Below are 24,781 nucleotides of genomic sequence, written 5' to 3' on the forward strand. Positions count from 1 at the left end.
TGCACACACGCCACGTGCACACGTACACACCTAGCACATATGCACACATGCCACATGCACACATGCACACAGACACATACACATGCCTCATGCACACACGTGCACACATGCACAAAACACAAGGCAGCAGGTGTCTAAATGAGGGACAGAGTACACAGGCAGCTGGCTGAGTGACCTGAGTGGGGACACACATGAAGTGGGATCCTACAGACTGTCCCCAGCCCCCCGCGGAGCCCTGGGGCCCACCTTCTGTGCACCCTCGATCTCTTTACCTAAAGTCTATACCCAGAAAGCATAAGAAGCCATTTGTCTGCTGCAGAGCTGCTGCAGCCCTGGCGAGCTGACTGGGACACAGGTGTGAATGGGGTGTCCGGCGAGAATGGAAGTGTCTGAGTTAGGATGCGAAGCCCCGCCTGCAGACAGCCTCCTCACTGCGGCGACACACGGGCCATGGTGCAGGCACCCTTCCTTGGGCCACTGGCAGCCTGGCCCGTCGTCCACGGCAGCGCCTCCTGCTGTGGGCTGGTCAGTGTGTCTGTAGACGGAGGGGTGACGGATGTGAATCTAGAGGGAGACGGATTCGAGCATGAAGTCCTGCTATTGGGGACAGTGACCATAGGAGAGGAGCTTGGCAGCTCTGCAGGGCCAGTCAGCAGTGACACACTTGCTACGGTGCCCTGGCCGCTTTTGGGGTTTGCTGGGTTTATGTTAAATTGTCATGACTTCCAGCTCCAAACTTACCAGAGAAAATGAACTTGTGGTCAGCAGTATTTGAAGTGCAAGTGCTCACAGATACGTCAGAGGTAGACATAATGTCCTTGCCGATACTTGGGCTCACCACACAGCACCATGTCCCGTCCCCTCCCACGGGAGCCCTGGGCACAGTGTGGGGAGAGCTCCGGCCCAGCTCACCTCAGCCCTGCCCTGTCTTCCAGCCCCAGCTCCCGGATGCCTGCTGCTCACGCGCAAACCTGGGGTTCCGGGACCTGGACTTTGGGGATCAGGGACCACACTGCTTCAGTGTCCAGGTCGGCCATGGCGGAAGTCACTCCTTCAGCGTGGAGCTCGGCAGTGAGCTGGCTGAGTGGGAAGCACGCTTCCAAAGAGCGACCTTCATGGAGGTTCAGAGAACGGGGGTAAGTGGCTCAGTGTCCTCAGAGGAAAGGTACTGGGTGACAAGCGACATCGGAGTGCGTGTGACACCGTCTGAGAAGACGCGACTCTAAAAGTTGAGTGTTTCTGTGGGAGGCACCATGTGAGATGCTCTCTCCTCCATGAGTCACCCCCAGGGGGGGGGCTCTGTGCGTCTCCCTTGACACGTGTTCACACTTCAGGTGGGGAGTAGGCAACAGGCGACTGCGCTCTCCATGGACGGACTCACTGATGCACTGACTGGCTTCTCGCAGACTGGTAATTGGGGCGGGGAGGGAGAAAGCAAGAAATAGTCCTGTGCCTTTAAAACCTGATTTCAGACAGCGGAGTAAACGGGATGCAGTGGGACGGAAGCCCTGGCGTGTCATCTAATTATGACGGCATGAGAGTCCGTGTGTTAGGTCCTCAGAGGGATCACCACTGACCATGTTCTTATTGGCTCGTTTGTTGTAATTGACCTGGAAGTGGGCGTGTCCTTGGTGTCGGGTCTGACAACTCACCATTCCCCTCTAGTTCTGGAAGGGTCTGTCCTGCATTGTTTTCTAAAAGCTTCGAAGTCTCACATTAATGCATGTGGCCTGTGCGGGAGTGCCCAGGTGCCTGGCAGGTGCGGTCCCCAGCCTATGAGCCACGTGCTGTCTGGTCTGGGGGGTGGGGAGAGTGAAGCCTTTGCACACGATGCAGGACAGGAAGGGGCAAGGACGTGGCTCAGAGTGAGTGTTTCGTGCTGTCTAGACTGCGATGGGGGAACAGGAGGCAGGCGCCGCCCTGGCCAAGCTCGGGCCTGGCTGAACAGTCCCATTTTGAGGGCAGTCTGAATGGAAAGGGGGTGAAAACGAAGCCTCTGGTTTTCTGATTAGAAACGTTCTCTGTGACACTCAGTGACATGGATTTGCTTCACAGATGACATTCTTTGCTCTCTGATGATTTCACTTATCAAGTGTCATCCATCCGTCAGCAAATCTTGAGATTTACCAGGAGCTACCTCTGTTCGTTGCAGCCAAGTCTGGGGCTTTCGGGGGGTGGGTTTCAGAACGCCGGGCGCAGCTCGCTTGCTTAGCCCGAGCGCCCCAGGTACCTCATGGTTTTGTAGCTCAGGACAGTGACCAGCCGTTTCCTTCCTGTCACCACACTCGGGCACCATGACGTGCAGTGAGGTCCGAGAAAGGTCCCCAAAACACCTGCCTGAACTTCTGTTTTAGGTTTCCTAGTCTTTCCCTCCCTCACTGCATCCTTCCTCTGAGCACCACCTTCTTTTCCGGGTCACATGGCGATTTCTAGAACACCTACCGTGGCCAGCAAAACAAATACAGCCCTTGTTAGGGTTTTGTCGAAAACAAGAGCAAACAAAACCCACGTGGAGAGGACGCATAAGAGTTAGTTCCTGGGGGGCTGTAGGGGCGTCCTGAGGCGTCAGACCCTCCTCGTCCCCCAGGCCATTGGTGTTCTCTCAGGCGGTCCCTGGGGGCCACCGTCCACCTGCCGTGGACTTCTTTAGACGTTTTCAGGTGATCCAGGAAGGTGCTTTCTCTGAGAGCAACTGTCAGGCCCATGAGTGAGTCCAGAATGTTCCTTCTCACTGTGCCGGCAGCAGGGCCGCGGGTTTCCAGAGGTGCTTAGTTCTGAGCATCACAGATAATGTAAAATCACAGAGCCGGGAATTATAACTGAACCATAGCCAGAAAAAGTGTGTGTGTGTGTGTGTGTGTGTGTGTGTGTGTGAGAGAGAGAGAGAGAGAGAGAGAGAGAGAGAGAGAGAGAGAGAGAGATTTGCCGCCTTGAGCTTGTGTAAGGTGAAGAAGATAACCTTGAATAAGTCACTTAACCTTTATAATTATTAGTTTACTTGTTTCGAACATGATCACTATTTTATCTCTTTGAAAGGTGTTATGAAATTTTATTAATTGAAGTGTATAAAGCATTTGACATTGAAATATGCAAAACATAAAAACATAATTTCCATAAATGTTTAAGTTAACTTTCCAGATTAATTTTTTAAAAATCTGATGCTTGAGATATTTAAAAAAAAAAGAAAGAAAACACTAACATTATTGGTAGCACCATGTAGAATACTATAAATATGTTTTCTCCTTAAAGTCAACCAAGATGGCCTAACAGATAGTCAAGTGAAATATTAGATAGCACTTACATTAGAATAGATCTATGAGGTCATAAAATGATAGTTATTGGTTGTTACCAGAAGCACCAGTTCAATTACACAGTTATGTTTTATATAGTTTTCAACATATTTAGGAAGCTGTACAATTCTAATTTACCTCGTCGTTTCAAGATGTGGTTTTGCAGCAGCTTTATTTTAAGTTAAAACCATCAATGTAATCGTGTGGCTTGTGTTGATCACCCTTTAAATGTTCTGTTTCCTCAAATGCACAGCATTTCCACAAATGGCCTAGGAGGTGAGTAGCCTCTGCTGGGACCCTCTCATTCCTCTTGGTGCATCTTTGGACCCCTCCTTAGGAGAAGCTCTCAGAGCTGTCACGTGGGACACATCCCCCTCTCAGAGCCTCATTTGAAGTCATGTTAAAATTGAGCTTTTCCTTTAAATTGTTATTCCTGTGCTTGAATACTCTCCATAGTCTACTCTTAGCCATTGAAGGAAATTATGAATTCGATAAATTCACAAATGACCTCACAATTCAAGTTTTTTGATACATTGTTACAGACTTTCTAAAAGAAAGATCTAACTGGTACTTACTTTTCTGATATTAGCGTTTTGTTTCTACTGGGTTTGTTGCCGTGTTATATAAGCTCCGCCAAGTCCGATGGTTCTCACTGTGTGTATTCAGACTCAGATGCTCACAAGTAACTTTATACCCCTGATGTTTGCGGATGAGCAGACGCCACCCAGGCTGGCGGGGACGTGCGTGGCCTGTACCTCTCACATCTGTGGGGAGTTTCTTGCTCAGTCGTGCTCGTCTCCAAGCCAAGTGTCACTGCTGAGCTGATGAGTGCCTGCTGGCCCTGGGACACTGAGTGCGTGAGCTAAGCAGTTAGGGCTCCCTGTCTCGGGCAGAGTGACGAGGGCTTGTGAACGTCAAGGACGCCTGCCCTGCGCTCACACAAGGGTCACTCGAGCTGCAGCCACAGCCACCCAGTGCCATGAGCTCCTGTAAAGTAGGAATTAAAATGAAAAAGTGGTTGTTCAGGGACTGACCTAAGAAATCAGTTGACTTTCAGCTAACCAGTGAATTTGCTGGAAGTCACAGCAAATGTCGTGCCGGAAGCATGCGATCAGGAGACACACACCTGGGGGCCCTGCCTCGCTCCCTGTGTTCCAGCCGGGACAGCACCGCAGACGGTTACTGTCTCACTGACCTGCAGGTCAGCATCCGACATGGGTCTCTCAGGGCTAAACTCAGGCTGGCAAAGCCACCCCTTCCTGGGGGCGCTGGGTGCACCTGAATCCCGCTCTGGGGACCATCACCTGCCTCGCTCGGCAGCCCCACGGCCGGCAGCACCACCTCCCTGGTACCCTCTGTCCATAATCATGTCTCTGACCGAGCAGGGAACATCCAGCTCTGCAGGGCTCACGTAATTTGATTAGAGTGGCCCTGGGTCATCTACCCAGGGTCCCCACGACCCCGGGTCAAGGTCCTGAACTTCATCACATGGGCGGCGTCCCCTTTGCCACGTGAGAAAACATAGTCCCAGGTTCTGGGGTCGGGACCAGGACGTGTTGGGGGCCTGTCCCTGCTCATTGTATTTTCTGTGGGATGAGACGGTGCCGTCGTCGTCTGGGGCTCACATCTCACTGAGGTCCCTCTGTATGTGCACAGGCGAGCAGGTGTGTCCCGGCGTAAATGAGGTGAGTAGATGCTCGGGCTCACTTCTCATGAACAGAAGCTGCTCTACAGTTGCTGGTACAGCTCTTGAGGGACAAAAACGAGCAGTTTCAGGAAGAACAGGAACCGGGAGGAAAATTATTGTGTTAAAATACTGATTGCGGTTGGGCCCTAATCAGGAATGTAAACCTGACTTGAAGACCAAAATATGTAGCAAGTCCATTCCAGTTTTAAGTATTCTAAACATTGTCCTGATTTGCCCAGTCAGGGTGTCATTATTCACAGACATGCATTTGCAATACAGACTAAAGTTTAGGCCTTTATTTATCCTCTGCAGGCACCCACGCATACCTATCCACAGGCATGCACACAGATGTGCACACATGTGCACACACAGATGTGCACACACAGACATGCACACACAGACATGCACACACATGCGCACACACGTGTGCACACACACACACACACACACACCGTGCAGGATAATCACACACAGCACAGTGACAGGAGCTGCACATGCCTGAGCGCCCTCTTTGGGTACCCACCTCTCATTCAGGTTTCCCTGCGGGACCCCTGAGCAGGCGAGACAAGCCGGTACAGCAGCCAGGTGACCTTCCCAGGCCAGTCAGAGGATGTCACAGCCAGGCTTTCGGCCAATTTCAGATGTCTGTTCGCCTGCCGGCTGCCAGGATCGCTGGCTCAGCACAGAGTGACGTTTTATAGGATGAATTAGTGGATAAAATGGGGCGAGGGGAGGAGATAAAAAGAGAAAACCAATGCAGTGCTCGTCTCAGGAATCCCATGAGGAGTTGAGTGAATGACCAAGTGCTGGGTCTCGCAGTTGTTTAGAATATGTTGTAAAGGGCCATGCAGCCCCTCGCGAGGACGGCTAGGGGCCGATGAAGGGTCCACAGGCAGCTCATCCAGAGGAAGGAGAACCAGGGATGACTGACGGAGCCACCTGGATAAAAGCAAAAGAAACTCACAGGGATCGTGATGAGATTTTAGCGTTTCTTTCTGAGGACCACTCAGTCCCTGGTGATTCCTCTTGGCCCGTGGGGACCACATTCACTCTCCACTCCCGAGGGCTTGTCAGGCAAACACGAAGCCCCCTGGCTGCCGGGACGTGCGGCCCAGCCTCCCGGAGCCGAGGGTCAGCTCCACACCAGACGTGTGCACGTTGGGCTCCTACTGTCCTGCTCTAGGCAGCGTCCCACCAGGTGCCATAGATTGTTCTAGAAGGGGTCATATTGCTCTTGGCCTCAAATATCTCAGAGGAGACTTGACCCGACGCATCTGGAAAACCACACAAGTGTGTCAGTGACCAGGCAGCAAGCGTAGTGAGGGTGCAGGAGCCCAGAGCAACAAGGAGGTGCCATGTGGGGCGCCCCACAGAAGCCTTACCGGGAGGGGACCTGGGTCTGGTGTCCTCCCCACCTCTGTGCGTTTGAAAGGAAGTCCTTTTTTTAATTGCCTTTCAACCCTTTTCCTAAATTTTACAAATTTTCCCAAATTTGTAAAAGGTTATGAAAATGTATCTTACAATGAAATACATTTTCCTTTGGAGCAGAATGCTTGTTTTTGAATAATAATAATAATAATTAATAATAGCAGCAACAGTCATAAAGCATGATCTCAGGTCCAGGAGTCTGCATCCTCTAGTGGGAAAAACATGAATTTCAGGTTAAAGTCAGAAGCCCCAGACCAGCCAGGACCTTGGGGAATGTGCATACGATCTGAGCCCCCGCGTTCTCATCTGAATACAAAGATAAAGCCACCTAAGCACAGCCTCTCATCTGGTGACGCTGTGGTCATGTTACGTGTCGGCACCCCTGCTGATCACCATTGCGTGTGTGTGCACACGGGTGCCCGTGTAAGGCTGATTCCACATGCCATCAATAGTCTATCCCAAGCTGTTAGGGCTCAGCCATTTCTAACATTATATCTATAGGAGAACATTTTCCAAACTCTAAACATCTGACTGACATATGAACTGCTGGCCTATGGCCTGCTTACCACTGCTTGTTCCTAGATTATCAAAAATACAATAAATATTAATAAGATATATTTTAAAATATATACCCTATTTGTTTATTGGATTTTATATGACGGCAATAAATGGTGACTTTCCCATAGTCCTTTGTCCAGACACCAGAAATGAGCATGTAATTCTCTTTTTCAGTGACATAAATACATACCTATAAGGAAATAATTTCAAGGCACCTCTGAGGTGTGTGCAAATGTAACAAGCACACTGTTATTTGTTGCTAGTGTGACGATGTCATTACTACATATATCATTGCTTGTAATCCTTTCAGATGAAGATAGCATCTTCCTATGGAATTTATCTTTCATTTATTGTTCATCAACTCATCTAACTCTCAGTGGGAAACTGTTGAGCTAAGAAAATGCCAGTGCATGCTTTTGAAGTCAAAACACACCCCATATATTCAGGATGCGAGGCTGCGAGCTGGGCAAAACCTCCTCACACAGAGCGCATCCTAATTCTTCCCTTCGCAGCACGTCACTCTCTAGAATATCTTCCATCCGTGTATCTTAATCTTTGCCTCATGAGCGGCTTTTTTCCATCAGTGATAGAGTTGCCAAAATCAGAATAGAGCAGCAGCATTTCCTGGTGTTATCAGTATGTTTGCTTATTAATGTAGCTCGAGATCCCTTTACTCACGTGGGTGCTCTTTGCTACAATGAACTTGCACATATTTTCCAATTAAGTTCAAAATAGGACCAAGAGGCACAACACACAGATGTGAAGACGGAAGTGGCCCCAGGAGGTCGGCAGCTAAGCTAAAAGGAGCATCCGAAGCTGCTGCACAGAAGGAGGCCGATGCCCAGGCTTTGCAAAGGTGCCCCAGCTCCCGCCCCGGCCCCTTCCAGGAGGAGGGCAGATGTGCCCCTTCCCCGCTGTGCCCAGAATCCAGGGTCTTCCAGCATGTTCCTGTGTCAGGCTGGGGGGGTCGGCCAGAGCCACTGAGACCCTCAGATCTGGGGACTGCGTCCCTGCCAAGTCTGGGCGGGGACAACGTGGAGAGCGACTGCCCTTGGCTCTCTGTCAACACCCAGACTGTACACTAGCCTGCGAGTGGCACAGGCAATGCGTCCTGTGCTCCTGCGGCCCACCAAAGCGGCCGTGCAGAGTGACCCCAGTGCAGCCCTGCCGCCCGGCCCCAGCGCTGCCTGCGGCCCCGACAGACTGTCCACCTCGACGGTCCGGAGTGTGTGTGCTGCGAGCAAGAGCAGATATATCCAGTGAGTCAGGTGGCCCTCGGGGTCGTCACTATTTGCTGCGGACTGTTTGGTGAAGAGCTAGTGTGTCGTGTCTTCTTCAGCTGCTTGGATGCAGGAGGAGGGCTGCCGATGAGAGAACCTGGCTGGACCAGGCTGCCATCTCCTGGTGGAAATTCTGCTTTCAAACTCTGTATTGACCAACCTCCACACTCACTATTTGGAAGTCTCCAGAGTGACCCTCTGACACACGTGTCATCGTGAGGAGTGCTGCCCACTGTTTCCTTGCTACAAATGAGGTCTTCTGAACATTTCTGGGAAAGAGACAAGTACGGATGGCACTCCATTCCTCTAAAACCCATTATGGCTTAATTTAATTAAAAGGGAACTGAGCACAGCTTGTAATGTTTCCATTTCTGCTCCTGAATTTATTTCGGGGTTGAATCCAGTTCTTCAATTAACATTCCTATCATGGTAGAGCTCAGCCAAATGAGCTTTTATTAATTGTCCACATTTTAGTTTCCTCATTCCAAGCCTGATTCTAACGGATGACGGTAGGAAGGGAACAGCTGATTTGGCCTGAAACCGTGTCTGAGAATCAGAAGCTCAAATAGCCTCCTGCAGCACAAGCTCGGGGGTGGCAGCAGCCCTGTCCCACATACACAGGCCAGGCACCTCAGAAACGCTTACAAAATGACCTGTTTCCTTTTGGCATAAAACTCAAAACCAGTTTCTTTCAGTTTATGGACAGACCCCCCAGTGAAGAATGTCATATATTCTTGAGCCAGACAAGACTAAATTGGCTTATCTTTTAAAATTCCACTTAAAATGTATTTTTACAGAACGAGTGGAAAATGAGAGGCACTGTCAAGGAAATCCCCCGTTTCCAAGAGTGGTGCTTGTGCTTTGCCTCGGAGACAGACATCTGTGTTTGTGATCAAAACACTATTTTGTTTGTAAGTCTCACAAGTCAAACTTACTAACATTTGCTGCAGGTTTGTTAGATTCTAGGAAACCCTCGTTTACGCAGAAGAACATTTCACAACAAATTCCCTATCTGTTCTACTTTTGTCATCACTCGCTCCCTGGAAGAATCATATGCATGAGGGTTTTCCCAGCGGTCTCTTCTCTCTTTCAGAACAAGGGGCTTCTGAAAATAGCGAGCGCTGAGGAGCCCAGGAGGCTGCCCCTCCAAATGGACACAGCGCTGTCTCTTAGCCAGGCCGGGACTGCCAGGGCCTGACGATAGCCCCCACTGTCGCCAGTAAGCACAGGTAGTCACAGGACTGGCCTGGTGGGGCCGGGAAGACGTGCCTGGCCCTGGGCCGCCGTCTTCTCCCAGGTCGCGAGTTGAATTCTCTGCTGTCACCGTCGAGCAATCCTTTGACAATGGGCCCGGGACTGCTACTTGACAATTCACTTGCATCAGACACCTCGTTATTGTTCAGAAATACACTGAAGTGGCTTCCAGAGAATTCGTCACTTCCCCAGCAAATATCCGTGGCTGTGCCGGAGGTTCTTCCCAGAGACCCCTGGACAAGTGAGTCCGTGGAGCAGAGGGTAATGAGGCCACAGGAGCCCCCGGGTGAGAGGGAACACGTCCGGGACGGGAGAGCATCTGAGCTGCGTCCCACCTGCTGCCCACGCGCGAGCTGGCCCGTCGGCCCGTCCCTTGTGCTCTTCCGTCTAAGTGGGGAGTTACTGTTCTGCCAACTTGTGGAAACTGTTGAGACCTTTATGTTGTGAAAAGTGTTTTAAATGATTTGATTTCTTCAGAGCAAAGAGAAGGGGTCCGTCCGGCATGTGGGACGCTGCGATGGGGGCAGCGCTCTGACTCGGCCCCTCAATCCTCACGTCTCTGTGCTGCCCTGAGTGGACAGTGTCGCTGCCCCGCTGCCCCATCTCTCGTTCCTGGGGAAGCTGGGAACCGTGAGTGCTGGCCTGTACCCATGGAAGGCAGTGTCTGCTGGGCCCAGATTCAGGCTGAGAAGTTCTCTCGATTGGGAAGGTCAGTGAGAAACTGCACAGAGCCTCCTACAGAGAGTGCCAGGAGGTCTCATCTGAAGGTCAAGGTCGTAGAGAGCAAAGGAACACGGCCTGGCAGGTGGGGAAGCTAGGACCCAACGCCGTGGCCCATGTGACACACGGAACAAGTGAGGGGGGCTGTGGCCGCTGGGCTCAGGTCCAGCTACGAAGCCATGGATGGAACACTGCACCTTGGCTCTCAGGTGGCAGGTCAGGGACAGTCAGTGCGTCACCTCTTAGTCACCAGGAAAAGGTAAGCTCGGCACAATGAGTGCCACTCACACTGCTACACACCCAGTGTGAACAAGTTTGAAGATACGACGAGGAATGGAGCAGCAGGAATGCATCACAGGCTCGGAGGGGCAGAGCAGTGTCCCTGCCGTCTGTGTGGACTTCAGAGACATGAGAAACGAAGGCGGAGCAGGTGGCGAGGTGACCAGGAAGTGAGGTGACGACCCGGCGGCGAGTGACGGCCAGGCTGTGAGGTGACAACCAGGCAGTGAGGTGATGGCCAGGCAGTGAGGTGACGACCAGGCAGCGAGTGACGGCCAGGCAGTGAGGTGACAACCAGGCAGCGAGGTGACAACCAGGCGGCGAGGTGACAGCCAGGCGGTGAGGTGACAACCAGGCAGTGAGGTGACAACCAGGCAGCGAGGTAACAACCAGGCGGCGAGGTGACAGCCAGGCGGCGAGGTGACAACCAGGCAGTGAGGTGACGGCCAGGCAGCGAGTGACGGCCAGGCAGTGAGGTGACAACCAGGCAGCGAGGTGACAACCAGGCGGCGAGGTGACAGCCAGGCGGTGAGGTGACAACCAGGCAGTGAGGTGACAGCCAGGCAGCGAGTGACGGCCAGGCAGTCTGACCTCAGACTGTAGACCCCGGGGGTGTGGGGGAAGATGCAATCAGAAGGAGAATAGACGGCCATTTCAGCATTTAAGTGTGTGTGAGATACTTTATAACAAACATGTAATTTAAAATAATAAAAATGTAAATAGGAGACAGGCTATTGGGAGGCAGCACCCATTCCCAAGCAGAAATGTAGAATCAAAAGTTACCACTAAGAGCTGTTAACAAAAATTCCAGAAGATCCTTTGGAGAAATTACAAGAGGGTTTTCCAGGTCTGATTTGCAAATCGGGGTGCATCCCTCAGCATAAACCCTGAGGTGGGTGGCAGTGCTGGGCTTTTAAAGACAAAGTTGCAAGGAGCTGACCAGTGAAGAGAATGGGTGGTGTCATGAGCCCACTGGGCAGTCAGGATTGTCCCTGGTGCTGGTTGTGGGCCATGCCCAGCGGTAATGGGGACACTTGTACCAACAGAGGCCGGAGGCAGCCTGGACCCTTCCTCAGCTGGCAGCCACCTGGCCCCTGCAGAAGATGAGTCAGAGAGAGGCAGACAGGATATGAGTAAGATGGAGGGTCTCCTAATATAAAAATATCCAGATTCCACTCGAACATCACCCCTCCTACCGAGAACCAGGGAGGTGTGGACTGAATGAAAATGGCAGTGGACGCCAGCATGAAGGGGGCAGCGATGTTAGAAGTAGCTGACAGACACTAAAGCGTTTTAGCTGCAGGCAGAATGCTCGCGACCTCCTGTCCCAGGTCCCTGTGTGTGAGCAAATGTACAAGCTGTGCTTTTGCCTGACTTGGCTGGATGTGTGCCCACGTGTGCCCAGGGATGTGTGTGTGTGTGTGTGTGACGGGGCAGGGAGGCAGGGAGTCCCTGTGCCTTCACGCTCGGGACCTAACATCGGTGGTGCCCCAGAGACAGGTGTTTCTCCCAGTTTGGTTCCAGGTCACGTGTCAGCAGGGTCCACCCCCACCCAACAGTCCCCAGAGGGTGGGACATGGGACCCACTGCAGCCACCTGTCACCTGAGAGGGGTCCTCGGTCTTAGCTTTGCATTTTGGTGCTGCCAGTGTTTCTCTGCCATCGGTTGTTGTCCGTCAAACTGCTCGTCAGAGTTTTCCCAAGAGGGCAGGTGTAGATTCTCCTGGAACGGTCCTGCAACCTGGCCTCTGGCCTGAGGCAGCCTGTGACACAGGGAAATGTGTGGATGACAGCAGGCGCTTCGGAGTGAGGAAGCAAGTAGGAAGTTAGTGACCCAGCGTCTTCTGCATGTTGAATGGAGATTCATTGGCTGTTCCTTCATTTGTTTTTAGGGTGATGTCTGCAGAGACTAGCTTTTGCAGTTGGAAGGTTTGCCAGGGACAAAAAACAAGGAAGTGCTGCTCAAGGAAAAACGTCCCCACAGGTTTCATGTGGCCGTGGGCCCTCCAATTTTACTCATGTCATTTGTGTGTCAAGGCTGTAAAAAGTAGTTTCTGAGCAGGGAGCAGGGTGCTGGAGTTCTCCGATGGATGTTAACAGTGTTGTTAAAGAACGTTTAACCAGAATTCATTTGTTCTTCCCTCTAGTCCAGAACATACGTGTGCAGCTGGCGAGGACGAACACTCTGTCTCACGGTGGACTTTGCGTTGGGATTCACCTGCTTTGACAGCAGGACAAAGGTGAGATGCCAACACCAGAAGCCAGGTGCCTGCCCGTGGTGCTCACGCCACCTGGCAGAGCTGGGCCTCCCGAGTGTCTGGCAGGAGTCACCAACTCTGAGGTGTGTTGTGTGTAAGTCACACCTGCCCAGTTGATTGCACTGACGTGTCGCTCAGGGACCCACAATTTCCACAAGCCCAGTGCCGGGCAGTATTGGCAGCGAACTGCCCGGTGGTGCTGGGAACACTGTTCCCACGTGGGTGTGGGGGAAGCAAGAATGGTGCCCGGTCCTGCTCAAGGGCAGGGGCCACAGCACGGAAGAGAACCCTGGACAGAAAGCGAGCTGCCGCCTGAGGGGAGCCCGAACATGTGGTGAGGGGATGGCACCCGTGCCTGGCAGACTCTGTGCAGTGCTGATTCCAGGGATGCAAAGCTGTGATTGCTTTCCGTTTTACCCAACGTTAACTGCCTAGTGTGAGCAGCGGGGTATCAGACTCACTCCCAGCAACATCTCGCAAAGACCTGGGCATCCACCTGCCTACACAGGTGTTGAGAAAATGTTTTGTGAGCACAAAGCCAGTATTTCTTCACGTCATATTATTAGAAACCCGCTCTCTGCTCTTCAGGATGGTGGGGCAGCAGGCATTACCGTGGGGTGCCGTCCTCTGACGTCCACTGCAGGGGGCATGGGGGTGCCCGAACGCCTGTCCTTCTCATCCCACAGCCTCGGTCACTGCTCTGCCCCACCCCGTGCAGCAGGCAGACACTGGACAGCCTCTCCCACACCCCCGTCCCCCACAGATCCCTGCCCACGTGGTGGGATCCACACTGAGGGCATCACGGGCCCACAGGGCCCCCGAGAGTGGACAGGGGAGTGGACGGCCGAGCGGTCACTCAGCAGTGCTCTTAAGCCTGTCACCCAGCCACTCCTTTCTCCTGCCGCTGCTATGACCTGTCTCTTGGGGGTGTTGCCATCCCTGCTTCTCCGGTATGTCATGGGCGAGCAGGTCTGCCCAGGGCCCTGGGGAACCATTGCCTACCCAGACGTGCGTGCAGTTCCCTGCCAGCCTGGAATTAATCAGATACTGTTTGAAATAGCTGTATTATGTTTCCTGCTGCTGTGCAGGCTGGGCTGGGAACCCTTAGGGTGGAGCTGGGATGTGTTAACCGTCCTGGTTTCCGGCCTGTGTCACTAAGCTTCGTAATTAACATGTTTTTATCCGTCATGGCCTGAACACCTGGCTCTGCCAACCAGTGGACTGAGACCTCGGCTGTGGGAGTGAGCCTGTCAGCCTCTCAGTGGGACTGGGGCCTGTGGGGGCAAGGGGACCACGGCAGGACATGGCGGGGCGGGATCAGGCCAGGAGCGTGTTGCAGATGTGCTCAGCCCCCCGGAACCCCCGCCATCTGGGGGAGACAATCTGACCTCGCCGTAGTCTGTCACCTGCTCAACGTCAAGTCCGCACTGTTTAAGTCAAGGTTTTCTGATTCCCAATTAAGTGTCTCTGTTCATCTGAGTTCACGTTCACACCAAGACCTTCTCCTGATCTGTTTTCCTCTGAAGGTGAACTTTGCATTTTTCACGTGGATACTTTATTTCAAGAGGTTGTAGCCTAACACTCACATATTTATTTTGCTCTCAGTAACTGAAAGTGAAAACAAAATGTGACAAAAAGAAAATTGTTTCACAGGCTAGTTTCATATCATGCTTAAAAAAATTTTTTTTGAGTTTAAAATATTTGAATTAATTTTCTAAAGGAAAGCTTTCCCAGCTTAACTGTGAAGCATATAGCAACGAGGTGTAACTATAAAATACAACTTTGCTTCATTTGACAAACCTTCATCTGTAAGTTCAGTGTAAATAGGTTTTCAGTTACTTCTAGAGTGATCTGAAATAATTATGAAAAGCACAAAATAATTACTGAATACGAAATGACTCTGAATAATTATGAAAACGGTGTTTTCTCTGTGTGCCCTTTATGGTCTTTGTGGAAAAACCAAGTACATTTCTTGGCCTAGAAATATTTCGACTGGGAGTTACCTCGCTTATATTCACAAGGCAATTAGCAGGCACCTGTTAGGCCACTTCTGTATGATTTCGGGGTCAAAACTAGACCCACGATGTGGCAGCAAGGCTTGCTAACCAAGTGCTTGCAAGGAAAACGACTAGATTTGGACACCGGCCCAGATGCCCCCTGGACGGCTGTGTGGATGTCACCTCTGCAGTCAGATGTCCCAGTTCCCCACTCTGGGCCCTGCCAGGGCAGAGCTGAGCAGTTGCTTTCAAGCCTGAATCCGTTCACCATCAAAATGCCCTTTTCAGCACTGACACAGGTTCTGAGCTGAGAAGATCTGAAATGACACGGAATATGTTTGCCCAGGGAAATTTTTCTGTGCTTACAAAGTAAATGGGAAGAGCATTATCTAGTATTTTAAAATTTTCTAGACAGTTTGAGAAATGCATTTAGAATAAACAACTGCCTGTGAGCTGCCTCTCAGCCATCTTCACGCTAGAAATGGCTGCACCCCCGACAGCAGCCGCCCAAGCGCGGGCTGAGAGCTGCGGGTTTGCCTCCTGCTTCCTGACCCTCCGCCTGAGCCGTAACCCACGTGACGTCCTGTCTGCGCTGTGATTGACAGAAGTGGGCGTGGACATCACCAGACTGGATGTGGAGCGGCGGGTGGGAGAGCCTGGGGCTGTGTCTCCACGAGTCCCGGTCAGCGCGCATGGAAGCTGTCATTTGAGACTTAGAACGAGAGGGAGCTCTTTCAGGTCGCACTTGTCACCGGGCTGCCTGCAAAGCCTTGTCCCCAGGTCCGCGCCTGCCCCAGGTTTCCTGACCATATGGGTGCTCTGTGCCCAAAGCTCAAATAATCATTCTGTGTTTAGGGCACCGAGTGGGACCCTCGTGACCACGTGCAGGCTTGACCCCTCATAACCTTGTGAGGTTGAGGTAAGACTGAGGTGGAAGAACAGACTCATTTTTCAAGAAGATGAGAAAAACTGCAAAGGAGCTGACTTTCTTGTTGGGGAGCAGGTGGTGATTTGGGTCTGGCCTGAGGAGAGGCAGGAAAGTCTCGCCACACCAAATGGGGGACGCCGAATGGCTCCGTTCTCACACCAGGGCACCTCGTCTTTATTTTATGAAGTCTCAGGGGTGCTCGTTGAGCTATCACAATGAAGGATTCAGGGATTCCTTCCATTGCCAAGATGTGGAGAATTCTGAGTTGCTACAAAGAAGGTGAGCAGTGATTACAGTCAACAATCTGTAATCATAAAACCGAAACATAAACGTCAGCATGTTTCCTGTAACGCACCTAAGTATAAAGCTGCTTTAATCACTCATACCGTGGGAAACGCTTTGCCATCCACGACTGAGACCTCGGAGTCAGGATTCCCTCCTGTTTGCGTAGCCGACGGGAGGTCCAGAGCGGAGCTGGTGCTGGGAGTGGCTGTGCAGACGCATCTCTGGACTGTGGTGGACGGTTGGTCACAGTCTGACGGAGAAAGTCAGGCAAACCACATCTTGCAGAAGAGCTCAGAGTCCTGAAACTAAACTGTTACCCAGAGTCACCTTTAGGTAAAATGTGCAGAGTTGTCATCCCTAACAGAAAGAGCGAATTTTTTTGTTTTTTTACAAAAACCACCAGTTTTAAGTACCTGAAAGAAAATTCAGAACGAGTTCACCGAGCCCGGCACTAGTGAGTTGAAAACCACCTAGAGGAAGTGTGGTTCCTGGAAGCCTCTGCGTTGCCGCCTTCACGCACCGAGCTCAGAGCCATGTCCAGTGCCCGAGCCCAGCAGCGTGTACGAATGGGTCACTTAGCGTGTCCCTGCCACCTCAGGGCACGTACTCTGGAGAAGCGGCTGAGAGCATTGACTCATGTCCCCAAATGTTGGCTACGAGTACACGCGTCCCAGCGAGTGACCTGTGGGTGTGCATGTCTCACGAGGCATCTCAAATCAGCCCACACTCAGGGCCGTTTCCATGCAAATAATGAACCAAAAAGTAGCAGCGACACACCTGAAGGGCTTAGCTGTGAGGCCATTGAAATTCTTAAACAGTCAGCGGGGCTTTTGCATAAATACGTTGGCCCTTTTGTTTAACGTTTTCACAGCCGTTTATGATCGTGTGTACAATGCCAACTGTGTAGTTATCCAGGATTTTATCCTGATGAGGGAGACCGCTAATGAGACGGCTGTTTTGGGAGGACTCTGGCAGGACCCTGTGCCCACAACCCCTCTGGCTTCTCGCGATGGCACCACCGTGTGGTTGCAGGTTCCTCGTGTGGAACCAGAGGGATAACTCTGAGAACAGATGTGATTTGGGCCCTTGTGGCTGAGGTGACGCCCTGTGAAGTGGGAGTGGCCAGGGAGGGAGGCCGCTCCAGGACTGTGGCCTCGTGGCCCCAGTGGGAGGCTGCTTGCCTGGCATCCATCTGTCTGACCGGCGTTGGTCCTCTGATGTTGGAATGCCCTCTGGGCTGTGGGGCTGTCGGCTTTTTGGGCTGTTTGCAGCGGGTGGAGGCTCGTCTGCCGGGGACGTACAGCTGAAGTGTGATTCCAAAGGGTCTCGCTGTGTGGAGGCCACAGGTCCAATCTGAAGGCGCCTCAGTGCCTGGTCGGGGCCACGGTCGTGCCAAGTCGGGCACAGACTTGGCTTCTGCACCCCCAAAGTGAAGGAGCCGGGGTAGCTGTTCCCCAAGACCTACAGACGTCCAGGTTTCTCTGAATCTAGGAGGAGTGTGTGTTTGGCACGTTGTCCTGAAATGCAGACTCTGTTCATCTGTGAGGTTCACAGTCACAGATTGTGGGTGGTGTGGGTGGTGAGGGAACAGACATGCCCTTGAAGCGCTCCTCAGTGTCCCATCGTGCTTGCCCTTGGGGACTCTTAGAGAATAATAGGTTCGTTATTTCAAACTAAATGCTTTAATAGAAACCCAACCTCTAACTCGTGAAAAAAAGTAATTCCTGTTCTTTATTGGGAATGTTCTGGGAAGGTAAAGATTTATTACCATGAGGTGTGTGCAATTAGAGACCATCTTTTATGAAACACAGCCATTAAGTGGTTGTCCGGTGCAGCCCTTTCATGTTGAAGAGCAGAAATTTATAGTGGATTTCATCTCTAAGTTACCTTAGCAAACATTAAGTAACCTTTGCACTTTAAGCGGGATTATTATCTACATTGTTCAACTTGGAGAAACTAATCTGCGTGATCGGAATGTGGAGGGGGTGTGTCCAGCACGATGAAAGGTTTTCATTATATCTGCTCTCCAGACCGTGTCCCACGGGCCGTAGCAAGAACTGGAACTTGAAGTGGATTTTTTAAAGTTTACATGCAGAAAAAGGAGCGAGGATCTTACGATGCTTTTAGACTACGTACAGAAGAATTCAAGAGAAAACCAGAGAGGGTGGATGCGGATGGGTGGGGTTGGAGAGAAGACAGGGAAGGGCTGTGACCCACAGCTCCAGGCACAGTGACCTGGGCTTGGCTGGAGGGGCAGAAAAACCCCTGGGGGTGTGAGCACGTCCAGCCCCGCACTGAGCGGAGAACAGACGGTGGTGATTCTGATAAGCTATCTCACACTCCATGTAGATAAGATGATTAAACAAATGTCTGTGTGTATTTAAATAGATTATTTAAGGTATGAATAAATTTAATTAAGTAAATGAGCTCTTGTTTCTAAATCACTAATGAATTCCATTCCTTTGCAGAACGTCCTATGGAGATATAAATTCTCTCAGCTTAAAGGGTCTTCAGATGACGGGAAAGGCCGAGTCAGGCTGTTATTTCAGAACCTGGACACCAAACAAATCGAGACAAAGGTACGTGGGTTCGCTCTGCCTGCCAGCCCGCCCCACGTGAAGTGAAACGTAACTGGGCAGCAGGTCAGCGTTTCCATCGCACATGGAAAAAGGTCCGTCCCAAAGTGCAGACTCTCCATACAGCCAGGCAGTGGGGACGCCCAAAGGGCCCACACTCTGCCCCCCATGGGGACTCTGCGCCTAAAATCATGACTTAAAACATTTGATTCCATGAGAAAACACGTGTTTCTTAGTAAATATTAGCAGGAAATCAATATTTTAAAATACATGCGAAGTCGAAATTTAAAGGGAGAGTTTTACCGACTGCATGACACACACGATAAAGTGTCTGTCATGTTAAGAACAAACTGCTGGTTGACAGGTTGTTAGACGTAACCTCACATTCATTGCACGAGCTGTCACTTTGCTGTTAACAAGTACTGTTTTATTCCACGTCCTATGTATAAATGTTTTGTCAACAACCCAGTTTTAATACAAACTAAAAACAAAATAATGATAAATTCACTACACTAAAGAAAAAGAAAAAAAAAAAGTGTGAGACCCATGACGTATCGTCTGTAAAAAGACTCAACACTTTGCAGGCATTTTTTTTCTGATGAAATTAATCAGAGGGACACGTCACACATGACATTTTTATTTCTGAATGTTTAGTATCAACTTTTAACAATACTTGACTGAGTTTACTTAATGTTACATCTCTACTTTTCAGTACAATTGAAATTATACAGAATTTCTTGACATTCTTATATTCAGGGAATGGATACAATAAGACTCTGAGTGTAAACACTGTCGCTGCTATTGGGTCATGCGGTGTATAAGGGGGCAGCCGATGGCGGTGCTGGTGTGGACGCAGGACACTGGGCTGTGACAGAGAGCTGGCCACGCCCAGTCGTGCTGCCCTGAACAGTCCAGGGGACGTTTGCCACCGCAAAGTGCGAATCCTAGATGGAGGTGGGGAGACTTGAAATAATGTCACTACATTAGTGACATTATTTGCACTGATATGTTTTATTTGCGCTTAGTGTTTTATTTGCACTGATATGGCCCCAGGGGTAACCCTGACACTTGGTCCTTTCTCTGGTTTGTGTATTTATTTGCCGACTGCCCTGGAGGGCCGAGGCAGGGAGCCGTGAGTCCTCCACGCTCACGTCCACAAACCTCTTAACCCAGTATGTTCTGTGTGAGTGTGTGCGACGCTGTGTGAGCTGGTTCACCAGGCGTCCTGAGGCATGTGCTGCGGTTCCTCGTTGCTTCCGCCCGAGCAGCTGCTGTCCCAGGGCACATGCTTTGGCAACACCCAACTGCTTACGTGGCTGTCCTTTGGACAGGTGACACCTGTTTCCTTAGATTTAAAGGTATTTATTTTTTTAACATTCCGTCACCTTCTGGTTTTGAGTTATTAACAGGAGCAGAGGTAGTGTCTTGTGTAAACCCAAGAGTTGGAGATACGTGGGATTTGCTCGGGCCGTATGTTTGTTTCAGAAGGCTCAGTGGCTTCATGGCATTCTGTTTAGATGGCATCAGTTTCCATTTTCAGTTGAAGGAAGAGACAGAACCCTAGAAAGTTGTAGAAGTGACAAGGATGGACATGGGACCCATAGGGGTGAAGCTCAAACAGTCTTCAGGGGTCTTTAATGCACACACAAAAAAAAGTGGCAAGTACAATAACTACACACAGGAATGAATGTGAGACACAAAAGTATCTCCCAGCAAACCCAGCGCCCCTTCACCTGGTCCCAGTGTCCCTGCCTCCCCGTGAGGCCATGGGCTAGGGAGGCAGAGGGCAGAGAGGCGGAGGTCGTAGGTAACTACAGATAGAATAGGACAGGTAGGCGTGTCGCTCGGCCCCGCCAAGGCCCTGCACAGGGTCTGTGCAGCTGAGGACACAAATGAGGAGAAAATAATTTGCCACGTCACCCACAGAGCAGGAAACAAACCTGAAAGAGCCTCAAATAGGCCACACACAACTTGCAGTGGTCACTCGAACAAACTCCCTTTAAGCTGATGTCTGCATTTTTACAGCTTATGAGACCGAAGAAAGTTGGGGATGCCAGCTGGGGGTGCAGACCCCATGACAGTTCTTGGTGTGGACGTTCGACTTAAACAAGAGCCTTGGGTGTGAATTCTGAGCAAGAACCAGAGCTTTGCACATACTTGGTGTAAGCAGCGTGGGGATTTGGGCGGCACCCGAGCCTTGTGTGCCCCAATGTGTCAGTTAACCGGGAGTTGCAGAGACAGCTGTGCTCCTGTTGCTTGATTTTTCAGGTAAATGAGTCATCACCATGGAACAATTTTTAATAGTTATTGCCCGTCTTTCTGGGCTGATACCCACAGTACGGCATTAGTAGTTAGTCGTAATGAGAAAGCTAGCGTCCCTCCTGGAACCCTGGGAGGACGCTGGCGCCTGGCGCACCAGAGTGGAACGTTTCTTCTTAGGACCCACGATTGACAGAAATCACGTACACGTCAGGGATTTGGGATGGTCCCTCAGTGGCTCCCATGGCTGGAGATTTGGGGTTGCAGAATTTTTTAAATGAACCATCTGCTTTTCTTTTTTTCCCCTGTTTCTCATTTAAGAAAGGGTAGCGAAGACAAGCTTTACACAATGAGTGACTCACTCCCCTGCTGTCCTCCTTAGCTGGCTGTATGTCATTTCTGTAAATTAGGCGGATGATACAGACTCCACGCGGAGTGTGCCACGGGGCCCCGTTCCACGGAGACTGAAGCGCTGTGGACGTGACGGTCTGTTTAAAGGGCCTCTGCAGGGGGGGCCTCCTAAGTATGGCCGCTGGTTCTCTGCGCATTGGCACAGATGGCCAGGGGCTGCCTCAGGCGTCTGGGGTGTCTGGACCGTGGCTCTCAGGGCGGCCTGGGGTGTGGGACCCACGTGGCCAGAGGGCAAGGCCTGCGCCATCCTCCCATCTGACACTGGGCCTGTGCATTCACGGGTGGGAAAGACGTTGGTGCTTTCAAACAACGGCCGGTCCGCGAGGCCAGTGTAAGCTGAGGAGAAGCTCTAGTTACTCTATGTTCAGCTTCTCGGGCTTTAAGACAAACTGTAACTAGCCTGGACCCTGGGCAGCAGGCTGCATGTCCCAGGGTGGCGATCAGACATCCGGGCACACGTGAGAGATGCGCTTGGGTGCTCACAGAGCGCTGAGAAACCGCGTCGCACGCTCCGTTCCTGCCAGGGTGCCCCGGCAGCTCGGGGCTCTCCTACGGCCGTGGCAGTCGGCTCACTTCAGACACCAGTTTGCAAAGTGCTCTGAGGGGCAGGTCCCCGTGGGTGTGCGTGTGAATGACCCCTGGACAGCTGCTCCTCCCTTAACTTCCACCTCGTAAGAGAGACAAGGCCGTGAGCTCATCGCTGGGGGGCCGAGAAAGGCATGTCTGTTTCATGGCTTTCACTTACATTATCGTCACCCATCAGCCAAGTCGCATTCTCATGACTTTGTTTTTCTGGTTTTTATTTTTATTTTGAAGGGACCATCTCTGTTAGACCTTATGTTTTGGACATCAAAATAATGTTGGTTTTATAATTAAAATACAGTATTTCAACTCAAAGATGTTGCAAAGGAAATAGACACAAATATGCCTCTTTTGACATAAGAAAAACACCAGTCATAATAGTACCTATCAGTTTTTCAATGAAAGAGCAAGGCATTTTCTTATGCAGGCTGATGTCAGGCCACTTCCTCTGTGGGAGAATGAGCTCGTCACGCTGTACAGGGGGGCAGCTGAGGCTCAGGGAGCTCACGGCAAGGCCCAGCGTCACTCGGCTTCTGTCTGATAGAGTGACAGGTGTGTCCAGCAGGCTGCCCTCAGCGATGACATCCTGGTGTTTCTTTTTTCATTTTTTAAAATTTTGGTAAAATATGTGTGGCATAAGTGTGTCCATTTTAACTAGTTTTAAGCTCGATGGCACTAAGCACGTTTGTGGTGCTGTGTTACCATCCCCACCGCCATCTCCAGAACTCAGCATCTTCCCAGACTGACCCCCGGCACCCACTAAACACTCATCCCACCCCGCCCCCAGCCCTCGGTGCTGTCCCTGTGGTTTGACGAGGTGCCACATATGAATGGAGGCGTAGAGTATCTGCCCTTCTGCATGTGGCTTCTGCCCCTCAGTGTGGGTTTTCAGTGTTCTTCCATGTCGGGCATCCATCAGTGCTTATCCTTCTCATGGCTATGTCCCTGTGGGCTCCCCACGTTCTGTCTGCCCGTCACCCCTGTTGAGGGACACTCGGACTGCTTCACCTTTTGGCTGCTGTGAACTCAGGGGTACAAGCATCTGTCTGAGTCCTTGTTTTCAGTTATTTGGGGTGTGTACCTGTGAGTGGAGCTGCCGGGTCTCGTGTGAATGCACGCTCAGCTTCTGGAGGACCCGCTCCCACCGGCAGTGTGTGGGGTTCCAGTTTCTCCACCTCATCACCAACACGTATGTCCTTGCTTCTTACTTGCCTCCCCTGTGGCTGTACGGTGGTGTCTCACTGTGGTTTTGGTTTGCGTTTTACTATCGATCAGTGATGCTGAGCCCCTTTTCATGAGCGTGTTGGCCATTACAGATCCCTTTGGAGAAAGGTCAATTCAAGATCTTTGCCCATTTTTCAATAGTGATTGTCTTTTTGTTGTTGACTTGTAGGCGTTTTCTATATATTTTTCATATTAAATCCTTATGAGATACATGATTTGCAAATATTCTCCCATTCTGTAGGCTGTCAATTATACAGGTTCTCTTGAACATGTCCTTTGATACACAAAACTGTTTAATTTTGGTGAAGCCCAATGTATCTGTTCTTTTGAAGGTGGAGCACCCGGCTTTAAGCGTCCTGGGTCCCGAAGCTGCACCAGCTTCCTGTGGCCGCCCCACCTGGCCACACGGAACCCCCGTGGACATGGGGTGGTTTGCAGCAGTTTTGTGTTTTTCTAGACTTCGCAGGAGGGCCTCTTGCCAGTGTGACGTCGGGTTGAGTGGAAGGCTTAGCAGGCCTCCTAAGGAGGATTTGCAGGCGTGAGGGGTAGGCTTTTGCTTGTGATCTCGAAACCGATGGAAATGAGCACAGCATCCACTGCCCTGCAAACGCTGTTTTGAAAACAGCTCAGCGACTGCTGGGTGGTTATTTCTCTTCTTAAGATTTTGAGTGGATTTCTAAACAGCGACAGCGTCTGACGTGCTGTGTGAGTTCTGAGTGGGTGCCTGTGGGCGGCAGCTCCGGGGCCCATAGCCGCATGCCCACGGCCCGTGTCACAGCCAGGGGTGAACAGCTGCCTCGGGATGTCCTAAAGCACTTCCTCCACAAGACCTTGGTGTAAAAATAAATGAAAGAAAGAAAGAAATCTGCCTGATGCTCAAACTTTCCACGTCCACCCTGAATGCAAGGAGCCGTTACTTGGGGAACTGAATTCAACCCACCCACGCTTTTCTGAGTTTGCGGGGTTAAAAGAAGGGTTTACAGATTTCTGCTTCGCCAGTAACACTTCACACGTAAACAAGCACACTGGCAGTGCCCAAGCAGAGGCCTTGGTACCTGGGGAGCCGTGCGGTGGGCAGCGATGCACAGGATTGCACAGAGGTCAGCTCCCTGGGACTCGCTCACAGGGACCCCGCTTCGTTCCCAAGTCAGCCCCGCTCAGCGGTCCCGAGAGCAGAAGCTTCCTCTGTGACCCGTCTCCTCCCGTTTTCTGAAATGCATGACTTCTGGCCCCACGTCCACAGATGAACCGTGCTTCACACAACCTGCTCGTGGCTCAAACGGTCGTGACCTGAGTCACTGTCGGGCTGGGATGAGCGTCTGGAGTTCCCCACGTTCTGGGCGCTGTGAGCCCACTACGACCCCCTCCTCCCACCCCTGCCCAGCCAGCCCTTCCCCTCTCCCTCCCTCCCTATGAGAACCCGGACCTGAGGGCACCCCTGGCTGCGGCGCAGGCTCCCGCCGACCCCAGGACAGCTGCCTGGGTCAGAATGTCCCCAGTGCCCAGTGGTATCCGTCAGGGGGCAGTGTTCCCAGAACCTCCCCACCTCTGCAGTGGGGGCTCCAAGGGCATTAAGGACACCAACTGGGGGACGCATGGGTGAAAGAAAAACACCCTCGGAGGCGTTGCCATGTCACAGGGAGAAGAGGTGGAGGGGGAGTGAGAGGTGAAGGCCCTTATCTCCCACCCAGCACGAACCCCCCCAGACACTCCCTGAACCACCGGGCAGCTGGGCTCCGGGCCTACGGTGCTCAGGGAATGGTCCC

At 51.5% G+C, this 24,781-nt stretch overlaps 1 protein-coding gene across 2 annotated transcripts in view; it reads left to right on the forward strand.

Moving 5' to 3' along the window:
- The window catches only part of SNTG2 (syntrophin gamma 2), a 155,052-nt gene that overhangs the window by 118,890 nt on the left and 11,381 nt on the right, over window positions 1-24,781 (forward strand). For both annotated transcript variants that reach the window (XM_074331613.1, XM_074331614.1), the window contains exons 14-16: window positions 936-1,136; window positions 12,643-12,735; window positions 18,432-18,542. In XM_074331613.1, the coding sequence (XP_074187714.1) occupies window positions 936-1,136; window positions 12,643-12,735; window positions 18,432-18,542 (405 nt within the window). The remainder of the gene's footprint in view (window positions 1-935; window positions 1,137-12,642; window positions 12,736-18,431; window positions 18,543-24,781) is intronic.

The sequence above is a fragment of the Rhinolophus sinicus genome, linkage group LG05, assembly GCF_036562045.2.
Source record: "Rhinolophus sinicus isolate RSC01 linkage group LG05, ASM3656204v1, whole genome shotgun sequence".
NCBI classification, from domain to species: Eukaryota; Metazoa; Chordata; class Mammalia; order Chiroptera; family Rhinolophidae; genus Rhinolophus; species Rhinolophus sinicus.